The sequence below is a fragment of the Rhinolophus ferrumequinum genome, chromosome 5, assembly GCF_004115265.2.
Source record: "Rhinolophus ferrumequinum isolate MPI-CBG mRhiFer1 chromosome 5, mRhiFer1_v1.p, whole genome shotgun sequence".
NCBI lineage: Eukaryota > Metazoa > Chordata > Mammalia > Chiroptera > Rhinolophidae > Rhinolophus > Rhinolophus ferrumequinum.
The window spans coordinates 84,087,418-84,115,415 of NC_046288.1; the positions used below are offsets into that span (position 1 = coordinate 84,087,418).

Consider the following 27,998-nt stretch of genomic DNA (forward strand, 5'->3'; position numbering starts at 1 on the left):
GCCCCGCCCAGTCCCGGGCTGCTCGCATAACCTGGAGCCCGGAACACCCTGCGCGGCTGGGACTCCGGCTCAGGCCCCTGGCGGCGCCGCGTCGTCCCGACCGCAGGAAGCTCGCGCCCGGGCGTCCGCAAAGGCGCGGGGAGTGACAGACTGCAGAACTGCCCTTTCGGCGGCCCCCGTACCATGGCGCGGGGCGGAGCGGCCGGGAGCTCAGCTGGCGCACTGGGTGGGCGGAGGCAGAGCGGCGGGCGCGGGGCGGCGGCCCGGGCGGGCGGGCGACATGCAGCGGGACTGCGGCCAGGCTGCGGGTCAGTGGCTGGACTTGCGGCTCCCCCACCCCGTCGCGCGCGCCCCGCCCCCTGGGAGTTTGGGGGTCGTCCCGGGACCGGGTCGTGGCGCCCGGGTGTAGGCTGGGCGGCGCGGGTGCGGATGCCCGGGGCGGTGCCCAGGCCCTGGCACGTGACTCGGGCCTGCGCCCCGGCCCGCTCGGCTCCCCGCGCGTCCCTCGGCGCAGGTGCCCGGCGGGTCCCAGCGCGGCCCTAGAGCTTCTCCGGCGCCGTCCATGGTGAAGGAGGTGCTGAAGGAGGTGCCGCCCGGGCTCCCAGCCGGCCTGCAATGCGGGCTGCCACAAGGGCCACCCACGGCCGCTTCTTAGGGCGGACGGGGATGCGCAGTCAGCGAGCGACTCTGGTCACAAGAGCAGTTTCGTTGATGGGGCGCTCTGGGCTCAGCGAACCTGGATTCACCTGTCCCTTGTACGCCCTGGGGAGCGGGCATTGCCTCGTCTCCGCAGTAAGAAACAGAAGGTGTTCGGTGATCTGAACGGGTCCCCAAGGGTCGTTACCGGCGGGGTAACCAAGATTCAAACCTAGGTCGGTGGGCGCCAGAGCTTCACGCCTCGGATACGGTTGTTGAAATTGATGCCAGAACCTTCCCTTATGCAGAAAATCCTGTTTCCCAACCTTGTAGGATAATTAAGTGACAATCGTGTGATTTGCTCCTAGCTAATGTGTTTCTGTCACTGGAGAGCAAATGGCATTCAGGTCTAAAGTTGAACTTGCAGACTTTGAAGCTAGAATAACAGCAGTTCTCAGCTATAAATGGCCAGCTTCCCCGGTGCCAGGCACCCGTCGTTAACGGTCAGTCCTCAGTGGCGTCCTCTCGGTTGTCCATCTTAGAGGTGAGAAAACTGAGGCCCTGACAGACGATGAGGCTGGTGGGTGGCAGAGCTCGCGCTGAAGCCAGGCGTTCCAGCTGAGCCCTAGCTGGGACCACTGCACTATCCAGCCAGAGGGCAGGCCAGGGCTCCCAGGCAAGTGCCACGCGTCTCTGCATTGGAGATCTTGACCAAGTCATAGAACGTTCCTGAACCTCAGTTTGTTCATAGTTAAAATGAGGGCATTAGGCAAAGCGATCACCATGGCTTGCTCTCTGGGGAACTAAGACTTGGTGTGGACTGACATCTCCTTGCTCTCCATGTGGGAAATGGCTCCCTGCTCCCAAAAGGGCTTCTCTCTGCTGCCCGGCTGTGCCTGGACCGTGAGAATGGGGGCGAAGGCAGGGGAGATTTGGGGCTGGGCCCAGCAGGGAGAGGGCATCCGAAGTCAGGCCATACTGGATGGGAGAGGATTTCTGCTTGTCAGTGAGGTCACTGGGGAGATGGAAAGAGGCAGAGAGTCTTCGCTCTGCTGTGAACACTTGGGAAGGTCACTGACCTCTGAACGTCTTTCTCCACCTGTGGATGTCACCATGGTAATAAGAGTCATGCTGAAGGTTAAACGGGAGCATATGCATAAAGAGACTGCTTATCATCAGTTTTCATGACCACCTTTTGGAGTCAGTTATATCCGTTGGATGAGTGTGGGGCTAGAGGAGACATGAGGATCCAACCTTCTGGAGCCTCGAATGCCAGGCTGGGGGACCTGGACTTCATGCCGCCATGAAATCAAGGGGGAGCCATAGAGGGATGTGAGCAGAAAGGGAGGTTGTAGGTCCAGAGGCAGGGGTCCCTGGGAGGAAGGCAAGTCCTATACTGCTAGTGGGGGGTGAAATGTGCCCTGTGGAGGGCAATATGCCAGCCGGGGTCTTCCTGGATTACAAACATACATGCCTTTTGACCCAGCAACCCAGTTCCTAGAGAGCCCTCTGCATAAGTGAAACACCACATGCGTGAAGACCAGGGATAACCTGCGTTCATTTCTAGGAGCTGCTAAATGCACTGTGGCCTGTCCACGCAGCAGAATACGATGCTGCCTTCACCAAAAAAATGCGGTGGCTCGAAATGGGCACAAAAATCCCTAAGACATAATCAACAAAAAAAGCAAATCAAGTGCAGTGGTTTGCCATTGTGCAGGGGACCGGAGTGTTTCAGAATGCACAGCCTGGCTCCGGAAGGGCACGTGGTTGTCTCCAGGGAGGGGACTGGAAGCCGGAGGACCAGAGAGCAGCAAGCTCTATCTTTGCCATCACCCTGTGGGTGCCCTTGAGTTCTGAGCCATACCCACGACTTATGATTCAAAACAAAAATACCAGCCCCCACCCCCAAATAAGAATAGTCCCAGTGATAGATTACAAGGCCTGGGCCAGGCTTGGCCATGTGGACACAGAAATGGGACAAGCCAGGAAAGTTCTGGCACTCCGGGTTTGGTTGTCACTATTTGCCGCATTTCCTCTTCCCAGGAAGCTAAGAGGAAAGTCAGTGGATTCCTTCCTGTCTTTCCTCACTCTCAGCGGAGTGAGTGGCTGGGACAGTTTGGCAGGGGGTGTCCTGTGCGTTGTGGCTTAAGTAATACTTACTGGTATACTGATGGGGCCACACTAGAGGATGGTACCTTGAGAGTTGTTACCTTCCATCCAGAGGGGCACAGAGCCCTGGACTGGCAGTCAGGAGACCTGGGTTCAAGAACTCACCTGGCCTTTCCCACCTGTGTGATTCTGGACAATCACTCTGCTTCCCTGTGCCTCAGTTTCCCCATCATGGCCTGTGTGTGTGGGTGGGTGTGGGTGTGGGTGTGGGTAGGAGAAACCATGGTCATGCGTGCACCTAATAGACCTGAGCTGTGCAGTATCCCATTCCCACCTCACCTCCCTCCCATCTATAAAATGGGATCAGGGCATAACTTCACCACAGTCGACGTGCATGAGGGATAGATCCCTGCAAATGCACTAATTTAAAATGCCACTAAAATCACCATGACATTTACTGCGAGCCTACTAAGTGCCATGTGCTGTCCTGAGGAGTTTACAAGTTTGAGTTTAATCCCCCAGCCCCAGAACAGGAACCCTAGGGGTCTGGATTTCTGTCTTCTGTCTGCGCTGCCATCTGCCGTGCCCAGCACACGGCAGGCACCCCCCAAGTATGTGTTGTGAGAGTAGGCCATTCAACAGCTATATGAAGTAGGTCTGACATGCACCCTAAACTGTGAAGAGGAAACTGCCGTGCCCACAGGTGGAGCATACTGCTCATGACATGGAGCTGACCCCTGGGAGCTGGGGTTGATCCCAGATGGTCTGGGGCCTGAGCCCACGCTTTTAACCACGACACTCTGCTGGACATGGGGCCGTGAGCCACGTCCAACAGAGCAGGGCCTGCCCACCAGGACTGACTTGTTTCTGTGCTCCACCTCCCCTGTGTGCCCTGGGAAAGGGACCACCACCTCGGGTTTCGGGTATTGCTGTCATTTGTGAGCATTTGAAAATGCAGATGTCACATTGCAGACTGTCTGTGCTAGACAGACTCGAGGCGTGGTGGTGATGACAAGACCTCTGACCTTATAGGGCCATTTCTTGCTGTTTCAGTGCCTGCAGAATTCCCTCTCCCACCTCCACATGGGACAAGCAGACTGCCTGGGCACTCTGTGATCCACACCCTCCGCCGGGACCTGGCACCTCTGCCCATGCAGCATATTGAGCTGGCCAACCGGGGAAACCCAGAGGAGCAGGACACAGAGAAACCAAAGGCAAGTGAGGTACCCAGACCAGGCCTGGAGGGCTCCCCATGCTCCACCGGCATTATAACTGAGGAATAAAAGCTGCATGTTTTGTATTTTCTGTTCTCTGAGCTCTGGGCCGGGGACTCCTGTGCATTATCTCTTCCGACCCTCTCAGCTCTGGGAGGTTGATACTTTTAAATCCACTTTTCAATGGGGATAAAATTGAGACACAGAGAAGTCAAGGAACTTGCCCAGGGTCACACAGTAAAAGAAGACCAGGATGTGAGCTCAGACAGTCTGTCTCCTGAGCCTAACCACTCCTGGGAGACAGCCCCAAACCATGCTCTGTGTGGGAAAAGCAGCTGGTGAGGAGGCCACAGTGGGGGCTAAATGGGAAGAAGGTGGGCTTTGAAGGCAGACAGATGGGACTGGAATCCCAGCTTTGCCACCTCCTAGCTGTGACACTTTGCACAAGGCATGTTAACTCTTCAAGCCTCAGTACTTTCTTGGTAAAATGGGGATAACATTGCCTACTTTAAAGGAATTTCCAAAGACTAAATGATAACAGTCACCTGCCAAAGGGTCTGGTCCATAATAGGTGCACAACAAAAGTCTTTTCCTTTTTTCTTTTATTATTGCGACAGTTCAGGTGAGAGATGACCAGGTCTGCTGAGAAACACCAAAATGAAGCAGTAACCCTCTGTGTCAATTAAGATCAGGCTTAGCTACACCTAACAAAAAGCTCCCCAAATGTGGTTTAGACAAGATAGAAGTTTCTTTCCTTCTCATGTGAATGATGTCTAAAGAGAGGTGGTTCAGAGCTGGTATGGAGGTATCACAATCAGCAGGTACCCAGACTCCTGTCATCTTACTGCTCTGCTGTCCTTAGCAAACTGCCTCCTGGTCCAAAGTGGCTGCTTGAGCACCAGCCCTCACGTCTGCATTCCAGCCAGCAGGAAGGAAGAACAAGTTTAAAAGATGTCTTCCTTTTATGAATAGGTTCAGAAATTGCATCCTATATTTCAGTTTCCCTTATTAGACATGGCCCCACCTGGCTGCAAGGAAGGCTGAGAAATTTATTCCAGGTGGCCATGTGCCCAGCTAAAAATTAGGGCTCAATTGTTAATGAAGAAGGGCAGAATGGATACCAGGGAGATGGCTGGCAGTGTGTGCCACACCCACAGAGATATGTGTAATGAGCTTAACGCAGGACTTTTGCTCCTCTTAGAGCCACAGCTGGTTCCAAGTTACGGCAGTACTTTCCTTTGTAGAGGTCTTCCCTGAATGACCTTCCCAACAAGCCAGTCCCACTTGCCAGGTGGAGATGGACTCAGAAATGTCTAATGACTTTACGGAAGGTAGTGTAGCAGCATTAGAATGCAAGATGGCTGAACTTGGTAACAATAACAGACACCCTAAGCTCTTCCAGGGTCTCAGAGCCTGTCCCAGCTCATTCAACCCCAACAGTTAGTGGGGTAGGGGCTGGTATCTCTGTTGCAGAGGAGGATACAGAGGTATAAAGCGGTTAGGGAATGTGCTCCAGGTTTCACAGCCAGACAGTCTTACCCCTGAATGTATGCTTTACCCACCACTCCCTAATGTCACTCAGAATCATAAACGCTCCCTTTGGCGTCTAGTCTGCAAAGCTGGTTATAGCTGAGATGAGAAATTGGCAAGGGGGTGTCACTGACATCTACTGTGTTTCCCTGAAAATAAAACCGGGTCATATACTGTATTTCCCCCAAAATAAGACTGGGTCTTATATTAATTTTTGTTCCAAAAGATGCATGAGGGCGTATTTTCAGGGGATGTCTTATTTTTCCATGTATAACAATCTACATTTATTCAAATACAGTCATGTCATCTTCTTCTGGGACATCGTCATAACGTACTAAATGTGTCCGTCTGGCTGACGATCTTAACTGGGGCTTATTTTCGGGGTAGGTCTTATTTTCGGGGAAACAGGGTCATAGTCCTCCATTAAGAACATAGAAAAGTCCTTCTTTTGCAGTGTTAGTTTATTTCAGAAGCAAATGAACTAGAATATGGTTGAAGTCAGGACCGTGATATGTAAAGGAGGGAACCCAGCCTTTAACAGTTTAATCTTTCCAATGGTGTCTAGAACCGTGTGATGCCATCTGGTAATAAATATCCTCACTGTTCCCCTGGGGAGGGGGGTGCTGCAGGCCCCTTAACAAACCCACGAGCCTCAGGACCTAGACTCTGCTGGGGGAGTAGACTGTAAAACCCACAGAGGCCAAGGGCCCTTTTCCTAACCGTGTCATCATGGAGACTTGGTCTCGTTCCCAGATGAATGACGTGGTAAGTTGCATCAACTCGTTTTCCCCTTGAGACCTGCTCAGGAGGCTTCTAGAATCCTGCGCATCCGTATGTACTTGAGGTTTTTCTCCCTTCCTCATACAGACAAGGAACACAGGCACTGAGTCCCCGCTATGTGCTGGCCCTTTACAAACATTCGCTCAACCACCCAGCACTGCCTTCTGTTGTGTCACAGTTAGGAGCTGCAGACGTCAAGGGGACAGTCTGACTCAGTGAGTCAGAGCCGGGGATGGTAGGGAGTGAGCCCCTATCAGTCCCTCCAGCCCTTGTACTTTCTGCTCCCCACTGCGGACTCCCAAAGGGGATTTTCTTGGTGAAAGAAAATTCTGCTTACAAAACCAAATATCCAAAAATTCACTGTCTGTTGCAATTTGAACATGAAAGTTCTGTGCTGGGCAACAATCCTATTAGAATGGATTTCCCCCCCCTTGAATTTTGCCAATCAGTTGATTTTCTGCTCTGCTGCTTACTATACTTTTCTTAAAATCAATGTTTCTTTGCTCAATCATGTTCTGTTTTTCCTTTACCTTTTTAACCGATGTACTCAGGCATGTGGGGAATGTTCTCACATAGTAGTAACACCCTGTGCAAATGGTCAGCTGCTCACTGTGGACATGGCTTTATTTAGGACAGAGTCAATTTGGTGCAAATCCTGTGTGAGAACTTCAGCGAGAACAGAAAGCTTCAGAGAAACACGTGCTGCAGCCTTCCCACTGTCTTTGTCTCAGTAACTATGGTTTCTGAGCAAACGAAGAAAACACTCAGGGAGGATTTTCTTTTAATAAAGCAGCTGGAACAAAGGGCCAAGGATGGCAGTAAACTGATAAACACATTTATTGTGATTTTTGACTTTGACTAGAATGTAGAGAAGTACAATAAAATATGTTAAAGTATTTCCTCCAATAATTTAAAAAACAAAAAACTTCCCTTGTGTGCTACAGCAGAGGGGCTGAGCAGGAAGAGAGGAGATGGTGGCTGCCATGACGGCACACGTCCCTCTCGACCCCAGGCAGCTGTGGTGTCCCCCTCAGGAGGCACGGCTCTAACAAGCAGTGTGCTCCTGGCTCTCAACTTCTTGCTGAGTGTCTCCCTGTGGCATGGGGAGGTCACATTTGCTTTAACTCGGGAGTGTGAGACTCTCATTCAGGAGCATGTGTTGGAAAGCCCTGGTGAGCTCTAGAAAGGGTGGTTGTGTTCAGGGATTATTACATGAAATCAGAGCCAATCGCTGGCCTTGGGAGCTGTCCAGGGTCCTGAAAGGACTGTCCTTTTTCAGACTTCAGAGCTCCGCATAGTCTATCCACCACAGCGAGCGAGGGAGTGTCTTTTACGGTGCACGCACTGCATGCCGGGCACGTCCTGGGTGCCTGCAGCCCTACCTCACTAACACACGTGGTTACTACCCAAGCTCTGCCCTCCTGCCCCTTAAGCCCCTGATGCCAGGCATTGTCCAGACCTTCTCTGTCCTTTAGTCTGCAGCACATCTGGCCAGGCTGTGGTAGTGCCGGATCATCACCCAGCCAGCCTGTTGGTACCTCCTGACCTTAGAAAGGCCAAAATGGGCACGTCTGCTTTGGGGGGAAGCTTTGAAAACTGGCAAGCTAAAACAGTTGAAACAGGTTTTCAAGGCCACATTTTGATTACTCTCCACCATTTGGGGCACATGTGTGTGTTCGGTTTAGGAAAATTTGAAACTAAGCCCTGAATGCAAGGGCATCCAGGCTGCCATTCTATAGCCACTCTCCCCTGTAATGAATTATTTTGACTGCTCATAAACAAGCCGGCCTCTGCCATTAGACTGTGAGCTGCTGGAGGGCAGGCCCTCTATCTTACTCAGCCCTCCAGCCTCTGAGCTTGGCACAGGGTCTGATGATAGCAAGAGCCCAGGCACTGTCAATGAGCCACGGGAGTCGATGAACGGGAGAGTGAGCCTGCAGCGTGGGTTTCCCTCCGAGAGCTGAGAGCCGAGAGCCGGCTCCAGCAGGAGAGGGTTTTACACTCCATCATAGCCGCTGACTCAGCACGACTGGGTGCCTGGCTCTGCTCCAAGAACTACATGTATGTGAACACATTTAGTCCTCACTGCAACCCACAAGCTAAGGACTAGGATGATCCCCGTGTTACAAGTGGGGAAACTGCGGCACAGGGATGTTACTCATTGACCAAGGGCCACATGGCAGGTAAGTGGCAGAGCTGACAGGTGAACCCAGGCTAAGCACCAGTCAAGCTCACATGTTACCTAACGCCCACCTCCCACTGCTGAGGCCTGGCCCCATCCTCCTGTGAACCTAGTTACCTAAACCTCGGGGTGCTTTCTTGATTGCACCCCATGACCACTGTGCCATCATAATGTCGTGGAGGGGACCACCCCGGCTCCCGCGCCTGCTGGGGGAACACTAGGCAGGGGTTGTATCTCTCAGGCCTTGGTTAACTTATCTTGCAGGGATGGTCTCAGCTACTCTGCAGAGCTGCTTGGAGGTTTGAGGCCACATGGGTGAAGCGTGGAGAGGACACTTCATATATTGTTGTTATTGTTGTAAACTGACTCAAAGATGGTAGATCATTATTGATAATCCTGAGATTTTCCTCTGTGGTATTTCTGTTTCAGAAAAGGAAAGGGGGCTGGCCTAAAGGCAAGAAAAGGAAACCCCCGAGGGATCTTTCTGTTCCCCGTGCTCCTACCACAGGGTAAGATGGTGGGGGCGGTTACCTGACCCAGTGAGGTGATATCTGGAGCTCACCATCTCAGCCTTTATGTGTTTTTCAGGGCCCTTGATAATGAGAGACCTCACACCACAGGGAGTGAGGGTGGGTTTTTTTAGTTCTTGAAGCTGGAGTAAGGTTTTGATGCTCAAAGGAGAGGCCAGAAGAGCTAGGCTTAGGTCACAGATAGGAGAGGGGGTGGTTTTGGGGTCAGCAATCTGGTTTCTCTTCCAAGCGTTCAGATATGGGTTGTCTGGGGCCTCAGGTGAGCTAGTTAACCTTTATCAAGGCTCACAGCCGCCTCCGGTACCCTGAGAACTCTTCCCTTGTCCCTCATCCCATGGTGTCTTGGGCTAAAGAAGAGAGGTCCCACGCCACTCACCCCTGCACTGAGGGTCACCTTGCTTCTCTGGAAGCCTGCATGCTTTCCTCTTTGTCTTCAGGGTCCACACATTTCTAAGAGTGAGGGTCTTTTCTCAGTTTCCCTATAATTCCCGCAGACAGGACTTTTGATTTCAGAACTGGTTTGTCTCACTCCAGCGCCCACAGCTTTTCTCCCTCTTCCTGACACGAGTCCTTTTGATCAGGGGTGTGTAGGACCTGTGCCTGGAGCAGGTAGGCCACACAATAACCCTGTGAGCAGGTGGCATTTTGCCCATTATACAGAAGGGAAACTGAGGCACGGACCGGGTAAGTGACTTGCCCACCCAGCAGCCTTCATGAGCCTCATGCCCCTTCCGTGGGAAGCCCCTGTTCTGGCTCCTCATCTTCTCTGGATAAACAGCCATTCGAGCATTTCTCCCTCTTAAATGAACCTCCATTTCACTGGTTAGATTGAAAACTATGGGCAAACCCATGACTATTTATTTTTATGAAAACCGGAAGGTGGAACTAGCCTCAGTGGACCTGCTGACTCCCCTCCCAGCTGGTAGCTCAGAGCGGTGGTGTTTGTTCTGTTCCTGGCACAGGTACGTCATATTCCTAAACGAACAGAGAAGCCAGCTGAGGGCCAAGCACCCAGAGCTGCCTTTTACGGAAATCACGAAGATGTTGGCTGCTCAGTGGGCTCAGCTGTCTCAGGAGAAAAAGCAAGTGAGTCCTTTTCTGCATAGAATGAGGAGAGAAGTGGCCCGCTGTCTGCAGCCTCGATTAGGGGCTGTTCCCTCCTAATCCATCTTGACTCACTGGAGCCAGAGGGAACTTTCCGGAATGCAAGCATGAGGTGCCTCTCACCCCACCCCTTCAAAGCAATCCCTGGTTCTCTGCTGCTTTTGGCATCTGCCATCTCCCAAACTGTGTCAGGCAGAATGGCTCATCCATGAAACATGGGCACATTGTCAAATAAGTTTAGGAAATTCTGGAGTAAATCAAGTGAAATAGATTTTCCCCTTTGCAGGAACTTTTTGGAGCATTTAATCTATTTCTGTTCCCTTAAAATAGATTTCCACGGGGTTCCATGCTCTCCTGGAGTGAGGTGTGGGGCACGAGAATCGCTGACGGTCATTGCTAATGCGAGGCATTTCTCAAACTAATTCTACCATGGAACCCCTTTTCACGAGCACCTGTCATCCTCCTACAGGAGTATGTTCTGGGGGTCACACAGGAGGAACCACCACCTTACGGGATACAGTCGAAGCCCTTTGAGCACACACACCTGTCCAGGGTCAATTTCTGCCGTCTCCCCATACTGTACATTTCAGCCACACTGAGCAAGCCAGCCCACCCCAGCGCCACCTCCTACATGAAGCTCTCCCATACCCTTTCAAGTATATCTGACCTCAAAGCCCATACTTTTTCCAGAACAGCCCCTGCCTGCAGAGACCGTCCTAGATTGCCCCAAGCAGGTGGGACAAGAGGACACCCCAGCCCCTCAGAACAGAAGAGTCTCAGAATCTCTGTGCTCCTTCCAGAGGTATATTTACGAGGCAGATGAGGACAAACAGCGTTACATCCGCGAGCTGCAGACCTACCAGAGCTCCGAGGCTTACCGAGCCTTCCTGCGGAGGCAGGCAGCACACAAGACGCAAGGGCTGTGCGGTGAGTGGGGCCTGGCCCCGGGGGGGCTGCAGCTTCTCCCACCAGGCCTGGCCTGTGGGATGGTTTACAGGAGAAGGGCGTGTTTTGAAAGCCCTCTGTTAGCCCCCGACTCAGTCAGCGTTCACATCCTTATATACGTATTTTAGATATTAACCCCTTATCAGATATATGACTTGCAACTATTTTTCTTCCATTTCGTAGGTTGCCTTTTCATTCTGTTGACTGTTTGCTGTACAGAAGCTTTTTAGTGTGATGTAGTCCCATGTAGCAGAGATGGCCCTCATACAAGATGGGGAGCCCCTGTCAACTGAGTCTAATTGCTGACTCTAATATCCCAAAGGTCTGTGATGGTCTCCACGTGTCTGAGTTAGAACTCCCAAAGCATTTCCTTTGTTTCCATGTATGAAACGGAAGAAAGGACGCTTATAATTAGGGTGTCCCAGAGTGGGACCTTTAGATAATTTTTCCTTTAGAGCTTTTATAGCTTCTTTCCCTTCTGGGTTCCATCGAATTGGATCAGATTGATCTGATTTTAATAAAGCATATAGAGGATGGGCCATTAAATAAAAATTTGGGATCCAATTGTGACAATACCCAGTTGGACCCAGGAATCCTCTAAGATGTCCTTTTGTTTTTGGAAGGGGAAACGATAGGATTCCTCTGAGTCTTTCAGGGTTAATCAGTAGTCCATCTTTAGATATGAGATGGCCAAGGTATTTTACTTGGGGCAGACAAAATTGATGCTTTTCCTTTGAGACCTTATGTCCTTTTAGAGCTAGCTGTTGTAACAGGCAAATTGTGTCCTTTTGGGAGTCTAGTAGTGTCCTCGTGCATAAAAATAAATCATTCACATATTGGATTAGAGTGGAATCTCTGGGAAAATCAACATCATTTAAATCAGCCTTTAATATCTGGGAGAAATAAGTGGGACTCTCCGTATACCCCTGGGGCATCACAGTTCATGTAAATTGGCAATCTTCCCAGGTGAAAGCAAAGAGATATTGACTGTCCATTTTTACAGGAATGCTGAAAAAGGCACTACATAAATCCATTACTGGAAAATATTGGCAGTCCACGAGAATAGCATGTGGATTTGGAACCACAGGATGTCCAGGAATAATTATTTTGTTTATTGCTCTGAGATCCTGTACAAGTCTCCATCCTTTTCCATTCGGTTTCTTTACTGGAAGGATAGGAGAATTACAGGGGCTCGTACAAGGAATTATAAGTTCCCTGTTTAAGTGATCTTGTATAATGGGTTTAATTCCAGCTAGTGCATCAGGTCTCAATGGATATTGGTGAATATTAGGTAGTGGCAAAGTATTGTCAATAGTTATTTGATAGGAGTGGCTGACTTCATCTTGCCAATATCTGTACTGGAAAGGGCCCAAAGTTGCTCTGGGACGTCCTGCAATAATCGTTCAGTTTCAAGATTAGTTTCCTCTTGTGGAGGTTCCTTTAGAATCATTACTTTCCCAATTGATTCAGTATCTGAATCATTAAGTTCTAAATACATTTCACCCTTCTAGGAAAAGGATATGTGGGCATCATGGGTTTCAAGAAAATCTCTCCCTATCAGGTGATTTGGGGCAGATTTGACTAGTAAAAATATATGTTGCCCTGTAATATTTCCTAGTTGTAAGGGAACAGGTTCTGATTTAAAAACAGACATCAGTTGATTAGCTGTCTCTACCATTTGTACAGAAGCTTTGCTCCTGTAGGAGTTAAGAACAGATAAAGTAGCCTCAGTATTTACAAGGGCCCCTTTTATGATAATTTCCCCTTTGATGATAATTATTTGTAAGGAGAAGAGGAAATACCCTGGCATAGTCCCCGGAGCAGCCCTATGCTTGCTTTTGTTTCTTTTCTTTTTCTAAATCCCATTTCAGTTTTCTACAATTCTTCTTACTATGACCTGGCTTCTTACAGTAAAAACAGACTCCTCTCTGCCCTTGTCTAAGAGACCTTCTTGGTTTGGCGGCGGGGGGGGGGGGGGGGCGGGTAGGGATGTCTGACCTGATTGTTTAACTGCTGGAGCTGTAAGTTCATGATTTGTGCAGCTTTATCTCTTTCTCTCTTTTAAATAGTTTTAGATAGTTGATCAGCCAGAATGGCCAGTTCATCAGTATATGCAGTTGGCCAACTTAATTAATGCCGTTTAATCAGTTACAGACTCTTCATCTAGTCCTTCCAAAAATGCCGAATTTAATAAAGGATCATTCTGATGATTGTTAAAACTGTCTGGAGCTAGACCTGAGTATTGTTTGAAAGTTTTTCCAAAACATTCAAAAAAAGCAAGCCCTGGTTCATCAGGCTTTCTTTTACATTGCTGAATGTGGGTCCAGTCCATTTTCCGGGGGAAAATCTCAGGTACAGCTTGATCAAGCCGGCGGGCTAAGTCCCTGCCTTTTCCCCGGTCTGTCTCTCTGTTGTAAGAAGTCCTCTACAGGAGCTCCCCAGGGAGCTGTATTCAGCCATCCTGTTGCTTGGCTCTCAGAAGCTAGTAGTTGTATCAATTGGAATAAGTCAGAATAGCCAGGATCATATGTCCTAACAGTTCAATCAAATTCCTTTGCAAACCCATCAGGGTCCTGGAGGGTATTGGGGAAATCTTCATTTAGGTTCCTTAATTCTGTTCTAGTCCAAGGAACATGTATAATTGCTGGTTCCCCTCTGCCTGAGACTGGCTTTTCCCTGAAGGGAGCTGTCAGAATTTCTGGTTTTTTTGGTCTATCTTGGTCTGGATTTCTATTCTCTATTTCCCCCAGTAGAGAGTGGTAGTGGAAGGGGTACAGAGGAGCTAGAAGGAGGAAGAGGAAGAGAGAGGAAGGGTAAGTCTGACAAGGGAGCTCAGAAAGCGAAGGATGTATTAGAGCAGCTGGACAGGTGGGAGGCGTGTTGGCATTTACCAACTACAGAAGGCTTCTTTAGTTCAGAGACAATTTCTAAAATTTTCTTATTAACTTCCTGTAGAGAAAGGAGTTTATCTGTGCTTCGCTTAGAAGCTCCTAATTTCCAATCAAGATAAGCTTCCCATTCCTTTAGTTTAATTGTAGAGCCAGCTTTTTCCAAGTGAGCACATAAAATATCAATTTGGAAGTGTCAAAACTTCCCCTCTTTGGCCATTTCAAGCTGATACCATTTTTTGTTAAATTTTCCCATTTCTGTAGGTACTTGCAAGTTGGGGTTCCATACGAATTGTACATGTAGCCTGCAGGCGTATTAACGAGGGGTTGGGGTCCTTGGGGTTTATTTTATCAACCTTAGAGGCATGATTTCCCATGTTAGTTTTAGTTTTCTTTAGGAGTCTGCAGAGTCTGAACAAATTTCTAGGGATATTGTGCGGCGGGTTGAAGTGCGCTGCTTATGGGTTGAGCTCCAAGGGGCAGTCACCTCCCGAGTCACCTCAACCCTCTTACGTGCCTCGGTTTCTCCCCCAGCTGTCTAGTATAACCACAAGGACTCGGACCGCTAGGTAACCAGCCTTTCTGTGTGCGTCCCTGGACGAGTCAATTATTTACAGTTGTTTTGGAATTCCCTATGGGGCCACTGCACGTTTTGAGGAGTGCCCTCAAACACCTCCACATAGCTTCTTAGTCACCTAAGAATACCGAAATTCGAGCTGGAGGGAGTAAATGCCCCTTATCTTTGGAGCTGAATGAGTTCAGACTCATCTATCCAGCAAAAGTTTGTTCAGACTCGCAGTAAGCAATACCAATTGAAAAAACAAAATTAAAACCAGTCACCCATCTCAACTCCTATCCTTTTACTACCACCTTGAGGATTTTCTAAGAATAGCTCAAATAAAGTCAGACCCTTTCCCATAGGTGAGTGGAAGGTCCTGGATTTCCAGGAGATGAATCACCCACGTTCACCTGATGAGAAGTGGGGAGCCAGTAGGGCTCAAAGGGCCCCTGCTGGTACCTAGCACCGAATCTGAGTCCACTGGGTGGACCTGGGTGGGCTTCTTTGGAATCCTGCTGGCTACACCAAGTAATGTCGATGAAAAAACACCCAGCCTGAGAAAAAGCTTGTAAGAGTCTATTTGAGCCAAACTGTCAATTGCCAGGAAACAAAGTCTCAACGGATTGAGAAAATTCTCTGCAAAATGGCAATTGCAGCTTATTTTACATGTAGAATCAAAGGAGTAGGGTTAGATGAAATCCACTGGTGGTAGATTAAGGGGGTGGGAGAAAGCAAAGTAGGGAAATCTCTGGGACTGGGTAAAAGTAAATTGGAGAGCCGGGAACTGCTTCTACATAGGTGGGTGCAGGACAGTTAACAGTTCACTTGTTACAGCGCAGGGAGATGGGAATGAGGAGACAAGAATAGCAACGTGGGATTCTGTGGTTTCCTGCTCTGGTCAGGAAGAGGGGAGCACTGACATTGCAAGGGCCCGTTATCCTCGATGCACAAAGACCACAGACAGGCTCACTTAAAGTAAAGATCGACCTTTGTCAAGGAAGCTACAGGCCAAGGATGTGACTTCCTGCCATGGCCCACCTTAGTTAGGAGTTTTTATGTTCACGCCATCCTCTGTGGTTATTTTCAGTCTCCTGAGCTTGTCAGGTTTAGTATGTGACCCCTTTTCCATCCACACCTCCTACTCGGGAGGGTCAGAGAACAATGTGGTAGTGCTGGGCCAGTGATTACATTTTAGTCCTTTGAACAGGGAACGGAGCCAGCCGTTTCGGAACTCAGCGCTTGTCAAACTCGAATGTGCCCCCAGATCAGCGGGAGTCTTGTTAAAATGAGGGTTCTGATCCGGAAAGTCTAGGGTCTGCATTTCCAGCACGCCCCTGCTACTGCTGATGCCACTGGTGCATCCAAGGGACTGCCAGTGCTCGGATTATGGTGGTGAGCCAAGTCTGCAGCATTCATTGTCCCCACATGCCAACAGCGTCCTACGTCAGGCCCTGGCATTGCCTGGCCAGAGGCACACTGTATGTGCCAGGGGTTAACACACTGAGCATCCAAAAACCAGTGCACAAAAGAATTGGTGGGAAACATCCCAATCCGCCTGCACCCCAACCCCATAGGACAACTGAGTGTGTTCCATGCACCCCCTAGAGGCTCCTGGTGGGATTGCGCCCCATGGACATGGGTGGTCCCAGCTCTCAACAAGGTGCCACATACTGGCTTTTCTTCCCTTCCCTGACTCACTTCCCTATTCCCCTACCAGCATTTCCTGCGATCACCACCCAGGAAAACCACGTGCACCAAAATCATTGCCTCAGGGTCTGCCTCTGGGGGTCCCAGCCTAAGGAAGAGAAGGGAACCCAGTTACTGAGTGCCTGCTTACCCAGCCTTCACCATGGAGGGCACTTTTCATTCATCATCTCTTTTATCCTTATTGCAAGTCTTATCAATCACAGCGCCCACCAGGGGCACATTTACATTCAGACTCACAGGGCTGCCACCGGCCACCCTGGGACCCAGTCTCCTAGGGGCACATGCCCACATGGCAGTGCGGGCATCCTCGTCAAAGAGGTCCAGGAGCCAGTTTCTGGCCCTACAGGTGACTACTCTAAGGAGGTGGGCTCCTTGTCAGTGGTGCAGGGTCCACTCACCGTCTCTTCTGAGTTCTTTGCTGCGCTTTCCATGGTAGGAGCTGAGTATCCTCGAGACATCCCAGCAGAGGCCCTGGGTCCTTCCATTGCTGCTTCCTGCTCCCACCTGGCCTGGCAGGGAGAGCTGCCTCCATAGTGTCAGGGTGTGGGCTCAAGAGTCCCAATGCCTGGGTTCAGATCCTGGCTCTGCCACATGCCGGCTCTGCGACCTGGCACAAATCACTAAAGCACTGTATGCTTCTGTTTCCTCATGTGAAATATGGGGCTGAATAGATCCTTCTGCACAGGGCTTGGTGCAGATCAAGCGAGTTAAACTGCAGGGAGCTTGGTACTCAGTGCCTGGCACACAGCAAGACTCCAGCAAGTGTTCACAGTTGGTACCCCCTCCCTTTGCTCTGAGGCATAGTCCCCTCCAGCCCCCACCCCAGCACAGCCAGAGCAGGGATTAGCAAACTTCTGTAAAGGGCTGGATAGTAAATACCATAGACTTTGTGGGCCATGTCATCTCTGTTGAAACTTATGGTTGTAGCAGAAAAGCAGCTATAGACATTATGCAAACAATGGGTGTGGCTTGTGCCAATAAAACTTTATTTACAAAAACAAGCAGAGGGCCAAGTTAGTCTACAGGCATCTCCACTCTGGTCCATTGTACTTACTGGTGTTCACCTAACATTTGTTTTCAATCAAGCACCTGCAGAGATAAAAATGATATAGGGATCCAGTACCCCAAATGATACAGGGTTTTGGTGTCTGGTGCCCAGAGATCTTGGTCTCATGTACCTGAAGAATGAGAACACGGACTCGGAAGGAGAGGTAGAAGAGCAAAGGTTTTTATTAAAGTACAGCTCTCTTACAAGAGAGGGTACCCGAAAATGGCATGCCCACTGGCTAAGGCAAAAAGCTCTTATTCTTATACCTTCCCTTGCCTGCTTGGGGAAGGGAGCAGGCACCTTCTAATGGAATTTATCAGATCTGCTCTGTTTGTCTGGCCTAAAGGGATTTCCAAGATAGCTTACTAACCTCAGAAGGCAATTACATTTTTGTCCTGGAGTGAATGAGTCATTTCGGGACCTGGAGTTTCAGGATATGGCTGCCTTTGTTTATCCCACCAGGGGCTTCCCCGTCTACCTAACGACATGCTAACTAATCTGTCTCAAAAATAGTTGGAAAACCATTGCTCTCACATGTATCAGCAGCTACACTCAACCCACCGAGCATAGATGCAAAGCTTCTGGTCTCATCATAAACGTCAGAGCTAAGCAAGCTGTGCCTGGAGACCTCTGGCCAAGGGACCCCATGAGAGCAGCTGTCATTCCCTGCTCATATGTTTCTCCCTAAAACTGCCACTTATCAGACTTGGCAAAGAACACATCCTCTTGCTTAATCCCCAGTCATGCTGGAGGCCTGCAGCCTTCTCCTCATTTTTGTGATGGTTTGTACATTGTCATCATATGAAAAACTGGCATGTGACAAAGAAAGGCCACTCCAACAGAGCTTGGTTTTTTTAAACAAATAAGATGGGTTACTGCCTTATTTTAAAAATAGTAACCTTTTAACATTTACTACATAAAAATAGTACAATTATGATAAACACTTTTCAAAACATCACCTAGAATCTGCCATGCTAATACAAAATGAACTGTTTTCATTCTTTCCTTCTTTCTAATCTTCATTCCATACCTGGCCAGGTGTTAAGTCAGAGGCACCTGGTGTTTCCTTAGTTTATAGGGATTCTCAGACCTCAGTTGAAACTGAGCAGCTGAAGTCAAGCACTAACAGGAAGCATGGAGACCTCTCGAGATAAATGTTTCCAACCTCAGAAGGCACTTCTGCCCCTCAAATTGACCCCCCACCCCCTCCCAAAATAAGACTGAGTCCTTTCCTGAGACAAACGCTTTTTTAAATGATGCCATTTGTTTCTCCGTCAGGAACAGGTACACCAGGAAGTGAATCTGAAAGCAAGGGCCTTGACTTCCTAGCAATTGATGTAAGTATTTTGGGAGTGAAAAAGACATTTTAAAACAATGGCTCTCTTTTGGTGTGGCAGGCTGAAAAATATTCCCCCGGAAAGACACCGAGGTTCTACTCCCTGGGACCTGTGAATATTACCTTATATGGCAAAGCGGGGTTCTTTGAGGATGTGACTAAAGATCCTGAGATTCCGGGGGGAGGGGGCGGGGGGGCGGGGGGGGGACAGATTATGCAGTCGTGGTGTCCTTACAAGAAGGAGGACATTATACATGTCCTTACACGTACAATGATATATTAATATTTCTATAAAGCCAAAGTGAGGGAACACAACTTTTTGTTGATGTGTACATGCAGTTTGGATGTTCTCTGCAAAGTCTCGGCACAGCCTTGGCGGGCGTTTTGAGGCCCTTTCTTGGAGGCCGTGGCAGTGCAGACCTCTCTCCCCGCCAGGAAGCCCTCCGGCTGCAGTGCTCTCTCTCCAGCACCCCCTCTCTGCGCAGCCTCCCCACCCTCTCTCTGGAACTCCCAGGGTTCCTGGCTCTCCTTCAGGGCAGCAGGCACAGCTGCTCTCTCAGGGAGAGGCAGAGCCATGGCTCCAAGGGTGTGGAAGAAACCGCACAGCCACTTCTTCCGGTCGGGGCACGTGTCTGGGCCGAAGGAGCTCCTGTCTGATAAGGGAGGGCATTCCTGAGCGACAGCGTGTCCTGAGCCCGGGGTGGTCACTTCCTGGCTGGCTCTCCCGTGAGACAGAAATCAAGTCTGTCAGGAACCATCTCTTGTCAGAGTTTAGGGAGAGTTTACATCTCTGAACGCGTGCATATAACTATATGTGTTTCTCAATTAACTAGGTTTTTTGTTCAAAAAATAATATATGTGCACAGTAAAGAAAAACAAAAACAAACAACCGCAAACAGTGCATAAAGGTGCACGAGAGGAGGGTGCTGCTCGCAGGCCAGAGCCCCGGGTCCCTTGCACCCCACATCTGCCTCCCACTGCGCCCCTCTGACCCATTTCTAGTGCAGCGTGCAGAAATACTCCATGGGTACACAAGCACCTCGGGGTCAGTGCATATGTATTTGGGCAAAATGACACATCTTTGTTATTTAGTCGTAGAGTTCATTTTGATCTAAAATTTCAAAGCAAACTCTTTGAAAAAGAAGCAAAACCCAGAATTGGTTGTGGGCTCCCTCCAACAACACTGCCAATTCTCAAAGCCTCCCTGGGTTCCCTCTCTGCCACTACCTCGCACTTGCTCTCCCACCCGTTGACAGTGGTGTGGGGATGATTTGAAATTCTCGGCAAGTTTCTCAAGTGGGAAAGGGACTTGTAGGGTCTGCCCGGCCTACAGACGCCCTTCTCAGCTAGGAGGCCTCCTCCCTGCTCTGAAACCCTTTCTGTCCACAGGGGCATGGAAACAAGGACCTGTACTGTCAGACGTGCAGGCAGTTCTTCAGTTCTCTGCATAACAAGAAAGAACACCTGCTGGGGAAGCAGCACCTGCAGACCCTCACAGGTAACCACCTGCTCTGCTCCGTGATGCCACGTGGCAAATGCAGGCCTAGACTCCACCCGCAGCCCATAACCACCTCCTTATTTACATTTAATGCCAGGTGGGTGGTTCCTCCAGGGAACGGTAATGAGCAAGACCTGGCTGCTGTGCCCTCTCCCATCCCCCCGGGGGCCTCGGCTGCCCCGGAGCTTTTGCTCACTTTGCTCCAGCGCCCTGCCTCCTAAGGTGCCCAGAGCTTGGTGGCAGTGCCCACCTCCGGGTTCTCTCAGCCTGCAGTGCTCTGTGTCTGTCACTATGGAACTCTCCCCCTCCCTTCACCCAGGTCTTGCTTAAAACTGTCACTTTCCCTGGGAGGTCGCCCTGCTCACTCTGTGAACCACTGCACACCTCCTGCCCCCGCCCGTCTTCCTGTCTCTGCTTTATTTTGCTCCATCCTTCCATCATTTTCTATCTGCCTCTTTCATTTGCTCATTGATACTGTTGTTTATTATCTCCTACCAGAATGTAAGTACCTTGTGTTTGGGATATTTTTTCCCCATTTTATTCACTGTAGTAACCCCTGGGCCCAGAGCCATGCCAGGCACTCATCGTAGGCGCTCAGTGAGCATGTGTTGAATGAATGAATGAATATATTCAAGAAATAACTGAGCACTTATTCCTTCCCAGGCCCTGAGCCAGGTGCTGGAAACAAAGACAGAATGCGACTGAACTGTGTCTCCCCAAAACCTGAAGTATACGTATTGATACAACATCTTTGCATTAAAATGTCTTGCATTCAAATGAAATGAGACCCACAGAGTACAATGATTACAACTACATAAAGTCCCGGCTGTGCTCTGGGACTAGGAAAGATCCCCTAAGAACGGGAACAATTATGTCAGGTGCTGGCCTAACGGGTGACATCTTTTTTGTTGTTGTTATTCCACCTATTCTTTAATGTTGTTAAAACAGAAACAGATCTGACTTAAGCCCCTACTCTGCACCATGCTTGCTGAGTGGCCTGGGTCCAGTTACCTAACCTCTCTGTGCTCCCACTGCCCCATCTGTAAAGTGAGGATGAAACTGCCTGCCTCGCAGGCTCCTCTGAGGATGTGCTTCAGGGCCTTTGCAGGTCTGGCACCTGCAGGACATCACCTCCCCCCGGAAGTCTTCCCTGATCCCAGACTTGGTGGTGGCCTCCTGGGGCTCCTGAGGCTCCCTTTCCTTTTGTAATTGTCCCGTTATTGTCACCACCACCCTGCAGCACACACGCTGTGTGTCTGTGCACACAGACACACAGAATATACTCAAACACTTGAGGAAGGAATGTACAGATGTGTAGGGGGCACATGGTAACTCTGGTGTTTGAAAGGAAAGAAACTGCCGTTATTCACCATCTTGTTGATGGTGAATAACGGCAAATGGAGATAAAAACGCATCTCATTACCTGCAATGGAGTATAACATGAGCTCCGATGCGTGGAGTTATGCCGTGCAAATGAGCCGCTGGAGAGATTAAGGCTCATTTCAAAAATCTATAAAATCGTGTGCCGGGCCCGTGAAGCTGGGATGTGTGTGGCTAGTGCCAGGTAGTTCTGAGGGCCTCTGCCGTCACTTAAAACAAAAGAGGCGTGGATTGACCTCCCTTCATCGGCCCTCTAAACCACCTACAAATTTTACTTGAGCAGTGGGGCTCCTGAGAACGCTTCCATTTCTGCTTTTATTGCTGCCGGAGTTCAGTGGGAGTTTCAAGTCTCTGAGGCCTGGTGCTGACGGGAGGGAGTATTGGCCTTGCACCTTCAGGGCTCAGCTCTCACTCAGCGGGGGATTCCCCAGGCAGGAGTGAGTGCAGGGGGCACCTGCCCCCACTGTCTCTCCCCGAGGAGAGCCTGAGCTGTCCCATCCCTGGGTCTCTGCGTTTCCTCTCGGCAAAACCAGAGCACAGAGCGGATGGGGGAGCAGCGTCCCAGAGCTCTCTTGTAACAGTGTTGTTGAAATCTGATTCACACGCCATAAAACTCACGCCCTGAAAGCGGGTTTTAGGATATTCACAGATATGTGCAACCATGACTGCAATGAAGTTTGGAACATTTTCATCACCGCAGAAAGAAACCCGGTACCCCTCAGCAGTCTCTCCCTGTTCCTAAGCACCCACCGTGTGTTCTGTCTCCACGGGAGGTCCCAGCGTTTGAACACTTGATGTCTCCTTTCCATGAAAGGCCGTCAGACATGTCCACTCTGGTGACATCCTAGGTGGACTGTGCCCTGTCACTGTGAAGAGCCTGAGTGTGAATCCCTGCTCCACCACTTACTACCTGTAATACCTTGGGCCAACTCTCCAGCCATCACCCAAGTTTCCTCAAGTGCAAAACTGGGGATAATAATAGCTCTGACCTCATGGTGCTGTCGCAGGTGTTAAGCGACTTCATCCTGTGACAGCCTCTAACCATGCCAGCTTGAGCTCGGTGTCCACTGTTGTTATTCCGAGCCTGGGCCGGTGGTGTGTCAGCAACTCCGTCCCTCCCACCTTCCCTTCCAGGAATCGCAAAGCTCCGCGCTTCGCATGGCTCCCTGCTCTGTGATTTCCTTTGTGTCTCCCCTCAAGCTGGCCTCCTCCTGCAATGGCCTTCCCACTTCTGTGCGCCAGTCTCACTCCTCTTCATCCTTCAAAAGCCTATCAAAAAGATGCATAATAGTAAGTGTTGGTGAGGACATGGAGGAATCGTAGCCCTGACTCACTGCCGGTGGGAATGTTGAATGGTGTAGCCACTGTGGAAAACAGTCTGGACGTTCCTCAAAAGGTTAAACGTAGAGATACCATATGACCCAGCAATTCTACTCCATGTGTACCCAAGAGAACGGAAAATGTATGCTCACACAACATGATGAATACGCCGGTTAGCACTCTTCATAATAGCCCCAAAGTGGGAACAACTCAAACGCCCATCAACTGCTAAAGGAGAAACAAAATGTAGTCTCTCCATTCAATGGAATATTATTCAGCCATGAAAATCAATCAAGTACTGACACGTTACAACCTAGATGAACCTTGAAAACATGGTAAGTTAAAAAAAGAAAGTCACAAAGGACCACATATTGTATGATATCATGTACACAAAAATGTCCAGAACAGGAAAATCTATACCGACAGAAAACAGATTAGTGGTTTCCTAGGGCTGGCAGAGGGGATGGGGGGTCAGGGGGTGATGGCTAAAGGGTACTGGGTTTCTTTTTAGAGTGATGAATGTGTTGTAAAACTGACTGTAGTAATGGTTTCACATATCTGAATATACTAAGAACTAAAATTTGAATTGTACACTTTAAATGAGCGAATTATATGGTGTATGAATTAGATCTCAATAAACTTGTTAGAAAAAAAGGACTGCCTCCTCCAGGAAGCCTCCCCTGCTGCCCTCCATCCAGCCTCGGTCCCAGTGCACTCTGCGTGTATGTCTGCCTGGCCTGCAACCTTGGGACCCAGCACAAGAACTGGCTTGCCCACATCTGATCAGAGGGCCAGGCCTGGAGGAGCCACTTGTTTTAGCTCCTGGAGGTGACCTTTCCTGTGGGATTTTCTTTGCTTTTTAGGGGAATTCGAAAAAGATTCTGCCCAGTGCTTGAAGCATCTGGGACCTCTGGAGGAAGAGGAAGGTCAGAATTTGAAACAGGGGGACTCAGAGGAGAAAGCCGAGTGTCCTGATCTCCCACAACTCGGAGCTCTGATCCCAGAGAAGACCTTTGCTTCACTTGACTTGTGTTTCTTGCAAGAGTTTATCTTCAAACTTCTGAAAAGTGAGTGGTCAGGCTGAGCAGCTTTCTGGTAACTCTGGTGACTTAGGATGTTACAATGCTGGTCACAACTACCTCCATAGTAGGTTGTAAGATTGAGTAGAACAACAAAAGAAAGGGTGCCATCTAGGAGAACAACAATAAATAAAAATAATAATCAGATGGGAAATCAGTGAGGGCCTCCAACAGCCAGGCTCAGGTCTAAGCCGTTTATACAGATTGCCTCTTTTGTTTCTCATAAAAGTACTATAAGGTCAGTAATACTATCACCTCCTGTTAGAGATGAGGCAAGTGCAGCCAGAGAGGTTAAGTAACTTGCCCATGTTTGCACAGCTGGTGAGTGGCCAAGCTAAGATTTAAACCCAGGCCATTGGTTCTAAGACCCGTGTTCTTCACAACTTCCCAACAATCTCAACTATGTAAAATGATGCATATGTAAATCCACACTAATATTTACGATGGTTTTCTCCAGGAGGCAAGAGGAGATTTTGTGTTTTTGATTCCTTTCTGTGCCTGCCACATTTTCTTCTAGGGATAGAGGTCCGTTATATTAGCAGAGAAAGAAATAAACTCTATTAAAGGGGATTTGGAAAATGACCCACACATAGCGGGGTCCCAGCTGCTGCCTGCCTGAGGTTCGGTTCAAAGGGAAGGGGAGGTTTTTTGATGGAAAAGAACAGAAAATGATGGCTTTCTCCTGTCTTTCCTCCCAGTCAAGGAATATGAGCTCAGAGAGCTGAGGAAGACTCTAGAAAGAGCTCAAGCAAAGCAGATGGCCCTGCAGAGGCAGCTGGCTGAGTTTCAGGTGAGACCCTGCGAGGGAAGTGTCCACTGCTCAGCTCAGGGTCCCTACCCATCCGGCGTCAGAAAACAAGGGATTGCCTGGTCCACTTAAATAAGGTCTTTAGAGGAAGACAGCCATGCCCACTGCCCAGGATTGGGGGAGGGTCAAGGCCTGGCATACGGCATCCTTTCTCAGTGGGCCGGAAGTCCCCCAGGAGCCCATCCCCGCCACACACAGCCCTCACCCTGGCACTGTCCCACACTGTCCCTGGCCTGGCCTGATTTCTGTTGTGGGGCCCTGCAGATGAGAGCCTGAGAAGGGCCAGCTGAGAAATCAGGCCCAGCTGAGAAATCAGGCCCAGCTGTGGAGCTGGGCCCCCGTCTCCAAACCTCGCTTCCCAGACCTCTAAAATGAGGCAGGGATACCTCGTTGAGGGAGACACTGAGCCTTGTAGAGGGCCCAGCTCAAAGCAGTAGGACTATAACCAGCGGAGGCTGCTTCCTGGCACAGGGAGGAGAGATCGGGCATGCTCTTGGAGTCCTCGCAGGAGCAGCTGCAAGACGCTCTTTAATGGTTGACTTTGTTGACTTATTTACTTGTTTGCCTATTTAATCATTTACTTATTTATTTTATTTACTTACACTTATTTGCCTACTTATGTACTTTTACTTATACATGTATTTACTCATTTACTTATTTTCTTCTACGTATTTACTTATTTATTCACTTCTTTATGTGTTCATTCATTCATTCATTCATTCATGCGAATGTGTCGCTGCCCACGGAGGGCTGGCAGCCCTGCACAGCTCAGTGTTCCTTCCAGAACCAGCAGCAGAGGCTGGAGGTGGAGCTCGCAGGCCTGAAGACCTATGGGCTCATCCTGGCCCAGGAGCTGGAGAACCTGAATGTGGTGGTGATGCTGTCCCACTTCGGCCTGCAGGTCGTGGACACGGGTGAGGCCCCCGGGCCGTTGCAGCCCCTCTCCCTGTGCACACACACGCTCCCTCCGGGTCCCCACTGGGCCCGAAAGCCCAGGCCTTGGGAGATTCCTGTCGTTCACTCGCTCACTCGTGCCTGTGTCCCTGACTTCTTCGCTCAGTGCACGTTCCCGCGTGGCCAGCGCCTCCAGGCTCCATGCTGGTGCTCGGGGCTTGGGGGGGGTGGAGATGAACCGTGACACTGGTGATCCGGATTCCGGCACCACCAGGGGCCAGGTCCTGAGCTGGGCACCACGGGGCATGAGGACATCGAGAAGCCCCTGGTCTCAAGCTCTAATCAGATGGACAGACGCTGGTCCCTAGACTGTTGGGGTACAGCATCCTGGCGGGGGCTGCCCTCCGTGGACAGATGCCTTGTGGGAAGCAATTACTTCTCCGTGGAAGGTGGGCTTCTGGAAGGACTTGACATTCTGGGCATTTCAGCTGGGCCCAGAAGGGCAGTCACAAACTCCTTAGCAAAGAAGGAAGCCCTGTTTTTGCAAAGGCAAGGAGGTTTGGAAACACAGCGTGAGGGAGGGACCCGGTGGACCTGCGCCATGCTGCTGCAAATACCCTTCCCTTTGAAGAAAAATGTATTTCCTTGTAAAATATTTAAACATGACAGTTTGGAGGAACATAAACCGTGAACATTCTCCTTCATGCTCTGCCCAGCCCCCAATCTCTCCTCCTCCCCAGAAGGTTTTCCTATTCACGTCTTCCTGCAGCGCCTCCCCTCCAGGGGTTTTTCTACACAGCTGTGAATGGGGTGACATTAAGTTCTGGTTAACAGGGGAGCTTCCTGGGATACTGGCTGGCCTTGACCCAGAGCAGGGTCCTCCTCCCTCCACCCACTCCCCCACCCCCGCTTAGCCAGGCCTTAACCCCTTAGTTACTGGATTGGGCTTGGGGTCCTGGGCTTTGGGAGGGCCCCTGGGCAGTGGCTGTTTACCAACCAGTCTGGCAGATTTCAGTATTAGCAGACCTGTTTTGACCTTTGGTGCACTACTGGCCAGCCACCAGCACTGTGCAGACGAGAACAGACGCATCCGTCACAGCTGGTCTGTCTTCTACGATTGGGATAACACTGTGCACTCGCATGCTGTTCTGCGCATGTCTGAGAGATCTCCCCTGTCTGGATGTGTAACGACCCTCATTTGACCTTGACGTGATGTGGTGTAGCAGACCCCAGCTCACCAGGCCCCTGCTGAAGCACACTGAAGTGGGGACACCCAGGGTTTCACCATCCCGATGAAGCAGAGGGAGCATTCCTTAAATAGAGAAGCCTCAAGCCCAACGGCCCTGGCAGGGAGAGGTGTGGAGTAGGTTCTGCTGCTTCGGAAGCTTGGAGACCCCTGACCTCTCATCTTGAGTGAGAGCGTTTGCCCTGGTTTTTTATACTTCTATACTGTAAGTGCATAGGGGGAGGTGACCAGGCTTGAGTGCTCCTGAGCATGGAGCGTTATGCAGACTTGGGCTCCTACTAGATACAGGAGGCAGGTAGGAGTGTGATAAACCCACCTGCCAGTTCTCTGTTCCTGTGAGGCCTCTTATCTTGCAAATCGGATCCATTTGCTGCAGTTATGACAAGGGCAGCTCCAGGGAGCAGATGGAGGTTACTGTGGGGTCTGCTACTATCCAGGCTTGCTCCAGTGAGCGTCCTTCCCAGGGAAACTGTGATGGACGGACGGTGTTGGGCGCGGTGCCTGGACAGTATAATGTGAAAGAGACCGGCTTTCAGAAAGCGTTTATTGATCCAACATTATAATGCCTCTGGCATCGAGTAAGGTCCAGAAAGCGGTTTTGATGTTCAGTTCTTCTCTGTTCCCACCACTCTCTGCCCTGTGCAGTTCCCCTCCAGCCCGCTATTGGGAAAACACCTCTGAGCACATCCTGTGCACCCAGGCCTGGGCTCCGAGCTGGAAATCCTGGAATTTCAGGAGACGTTTTATGATCTCATAGAGTGCTGAGTCTCAGAGGGGGGGCACACGGGAAATAAATCAGGCTGCTGGAGTGACCCAGCAACCCTGGGTGAGCCTGAAGTTGTCTGTCCCAGGCTTGCCACTTAGTAGGTCTCCAGGAGTGTTTGGGATGAGAGCAGTCATTGTGCTACCATCAGAAACAGCCCTTGGGCTTTGTCACTTTTAACTGTTCTGCTCCCCTCCCCAACTCTATAGCATAAAGCGGTGCCCCACGCCTGTACCTAGGGGACCCCAGGACATCTCCCCAGCTGCTGATGTCTCTTCCATGGAGGCAGCTCTGTGGAGAAAGGATGGAAGACCCTGGGGCCATGCGGATGGGACAGCTGGCTCTACTGACTAAGGAGAAAATAAATTGTATACTTGTGTGTTTGCACAACAGGCTCAGTCTGTCTTTTATGTCTGGGGCTCGGCCGTTCTTCCCTGTAAGT

At 50.1% G+C, this 27,998-nt stretch overlaps 1 protein-coding gene across 5 annotated transcripts; it reads left to right on the forward strand.

Moving 5' to 3' along the window:
• Nucleotides 1-27: 27 nt before the first annotated feature.
• Nucleotides 28-27,929, forward strand: LOC117021946 (high mobility group protein 20A). Of its 5 annotated transcripts, XM_033105367.1 has the most exons (11): nt 28-226; nt 3,799-3,959; nt 8,881-8,960; nt 9,944-10,067; nt 10,886-11,012; nt 18,511-18,569; nt 19,958-20,066; nt 23,630-23,833; nt 24,544-24,635; nt 25,438-25,567; nt 27,766-27,929. In XM_033105367.1, exons 1-11 carry the CDS (start codon nt 184-186, stop codon nt 27,768-27,770), a joined length of 1,134 nt encoding a protein of 377 aa, XP_032961258.1. In that variant the 5' UTR covers nt 28-183; the 3' UTR covers nt 27,771-27,929. The 5 variants fall into 5 exon arrangements, with proteins under 5 accessions (XP_032961258.1, XP_032961253.1, XP_032961255.1 ...); XM_033105362.1 differs by lacking the exon at nt 27,766-27,929 and having other exon boundaries at nt 25,438-27,339; XM_033105364.1 differs by lacking the exon at nt 27,766-27,929 and having other exon boundaries at nt 180-308; nt 25,438-27,339.
• The last annotated feature ends 69 nt before the right edge of the window (nt 27,930-27,998 follow it).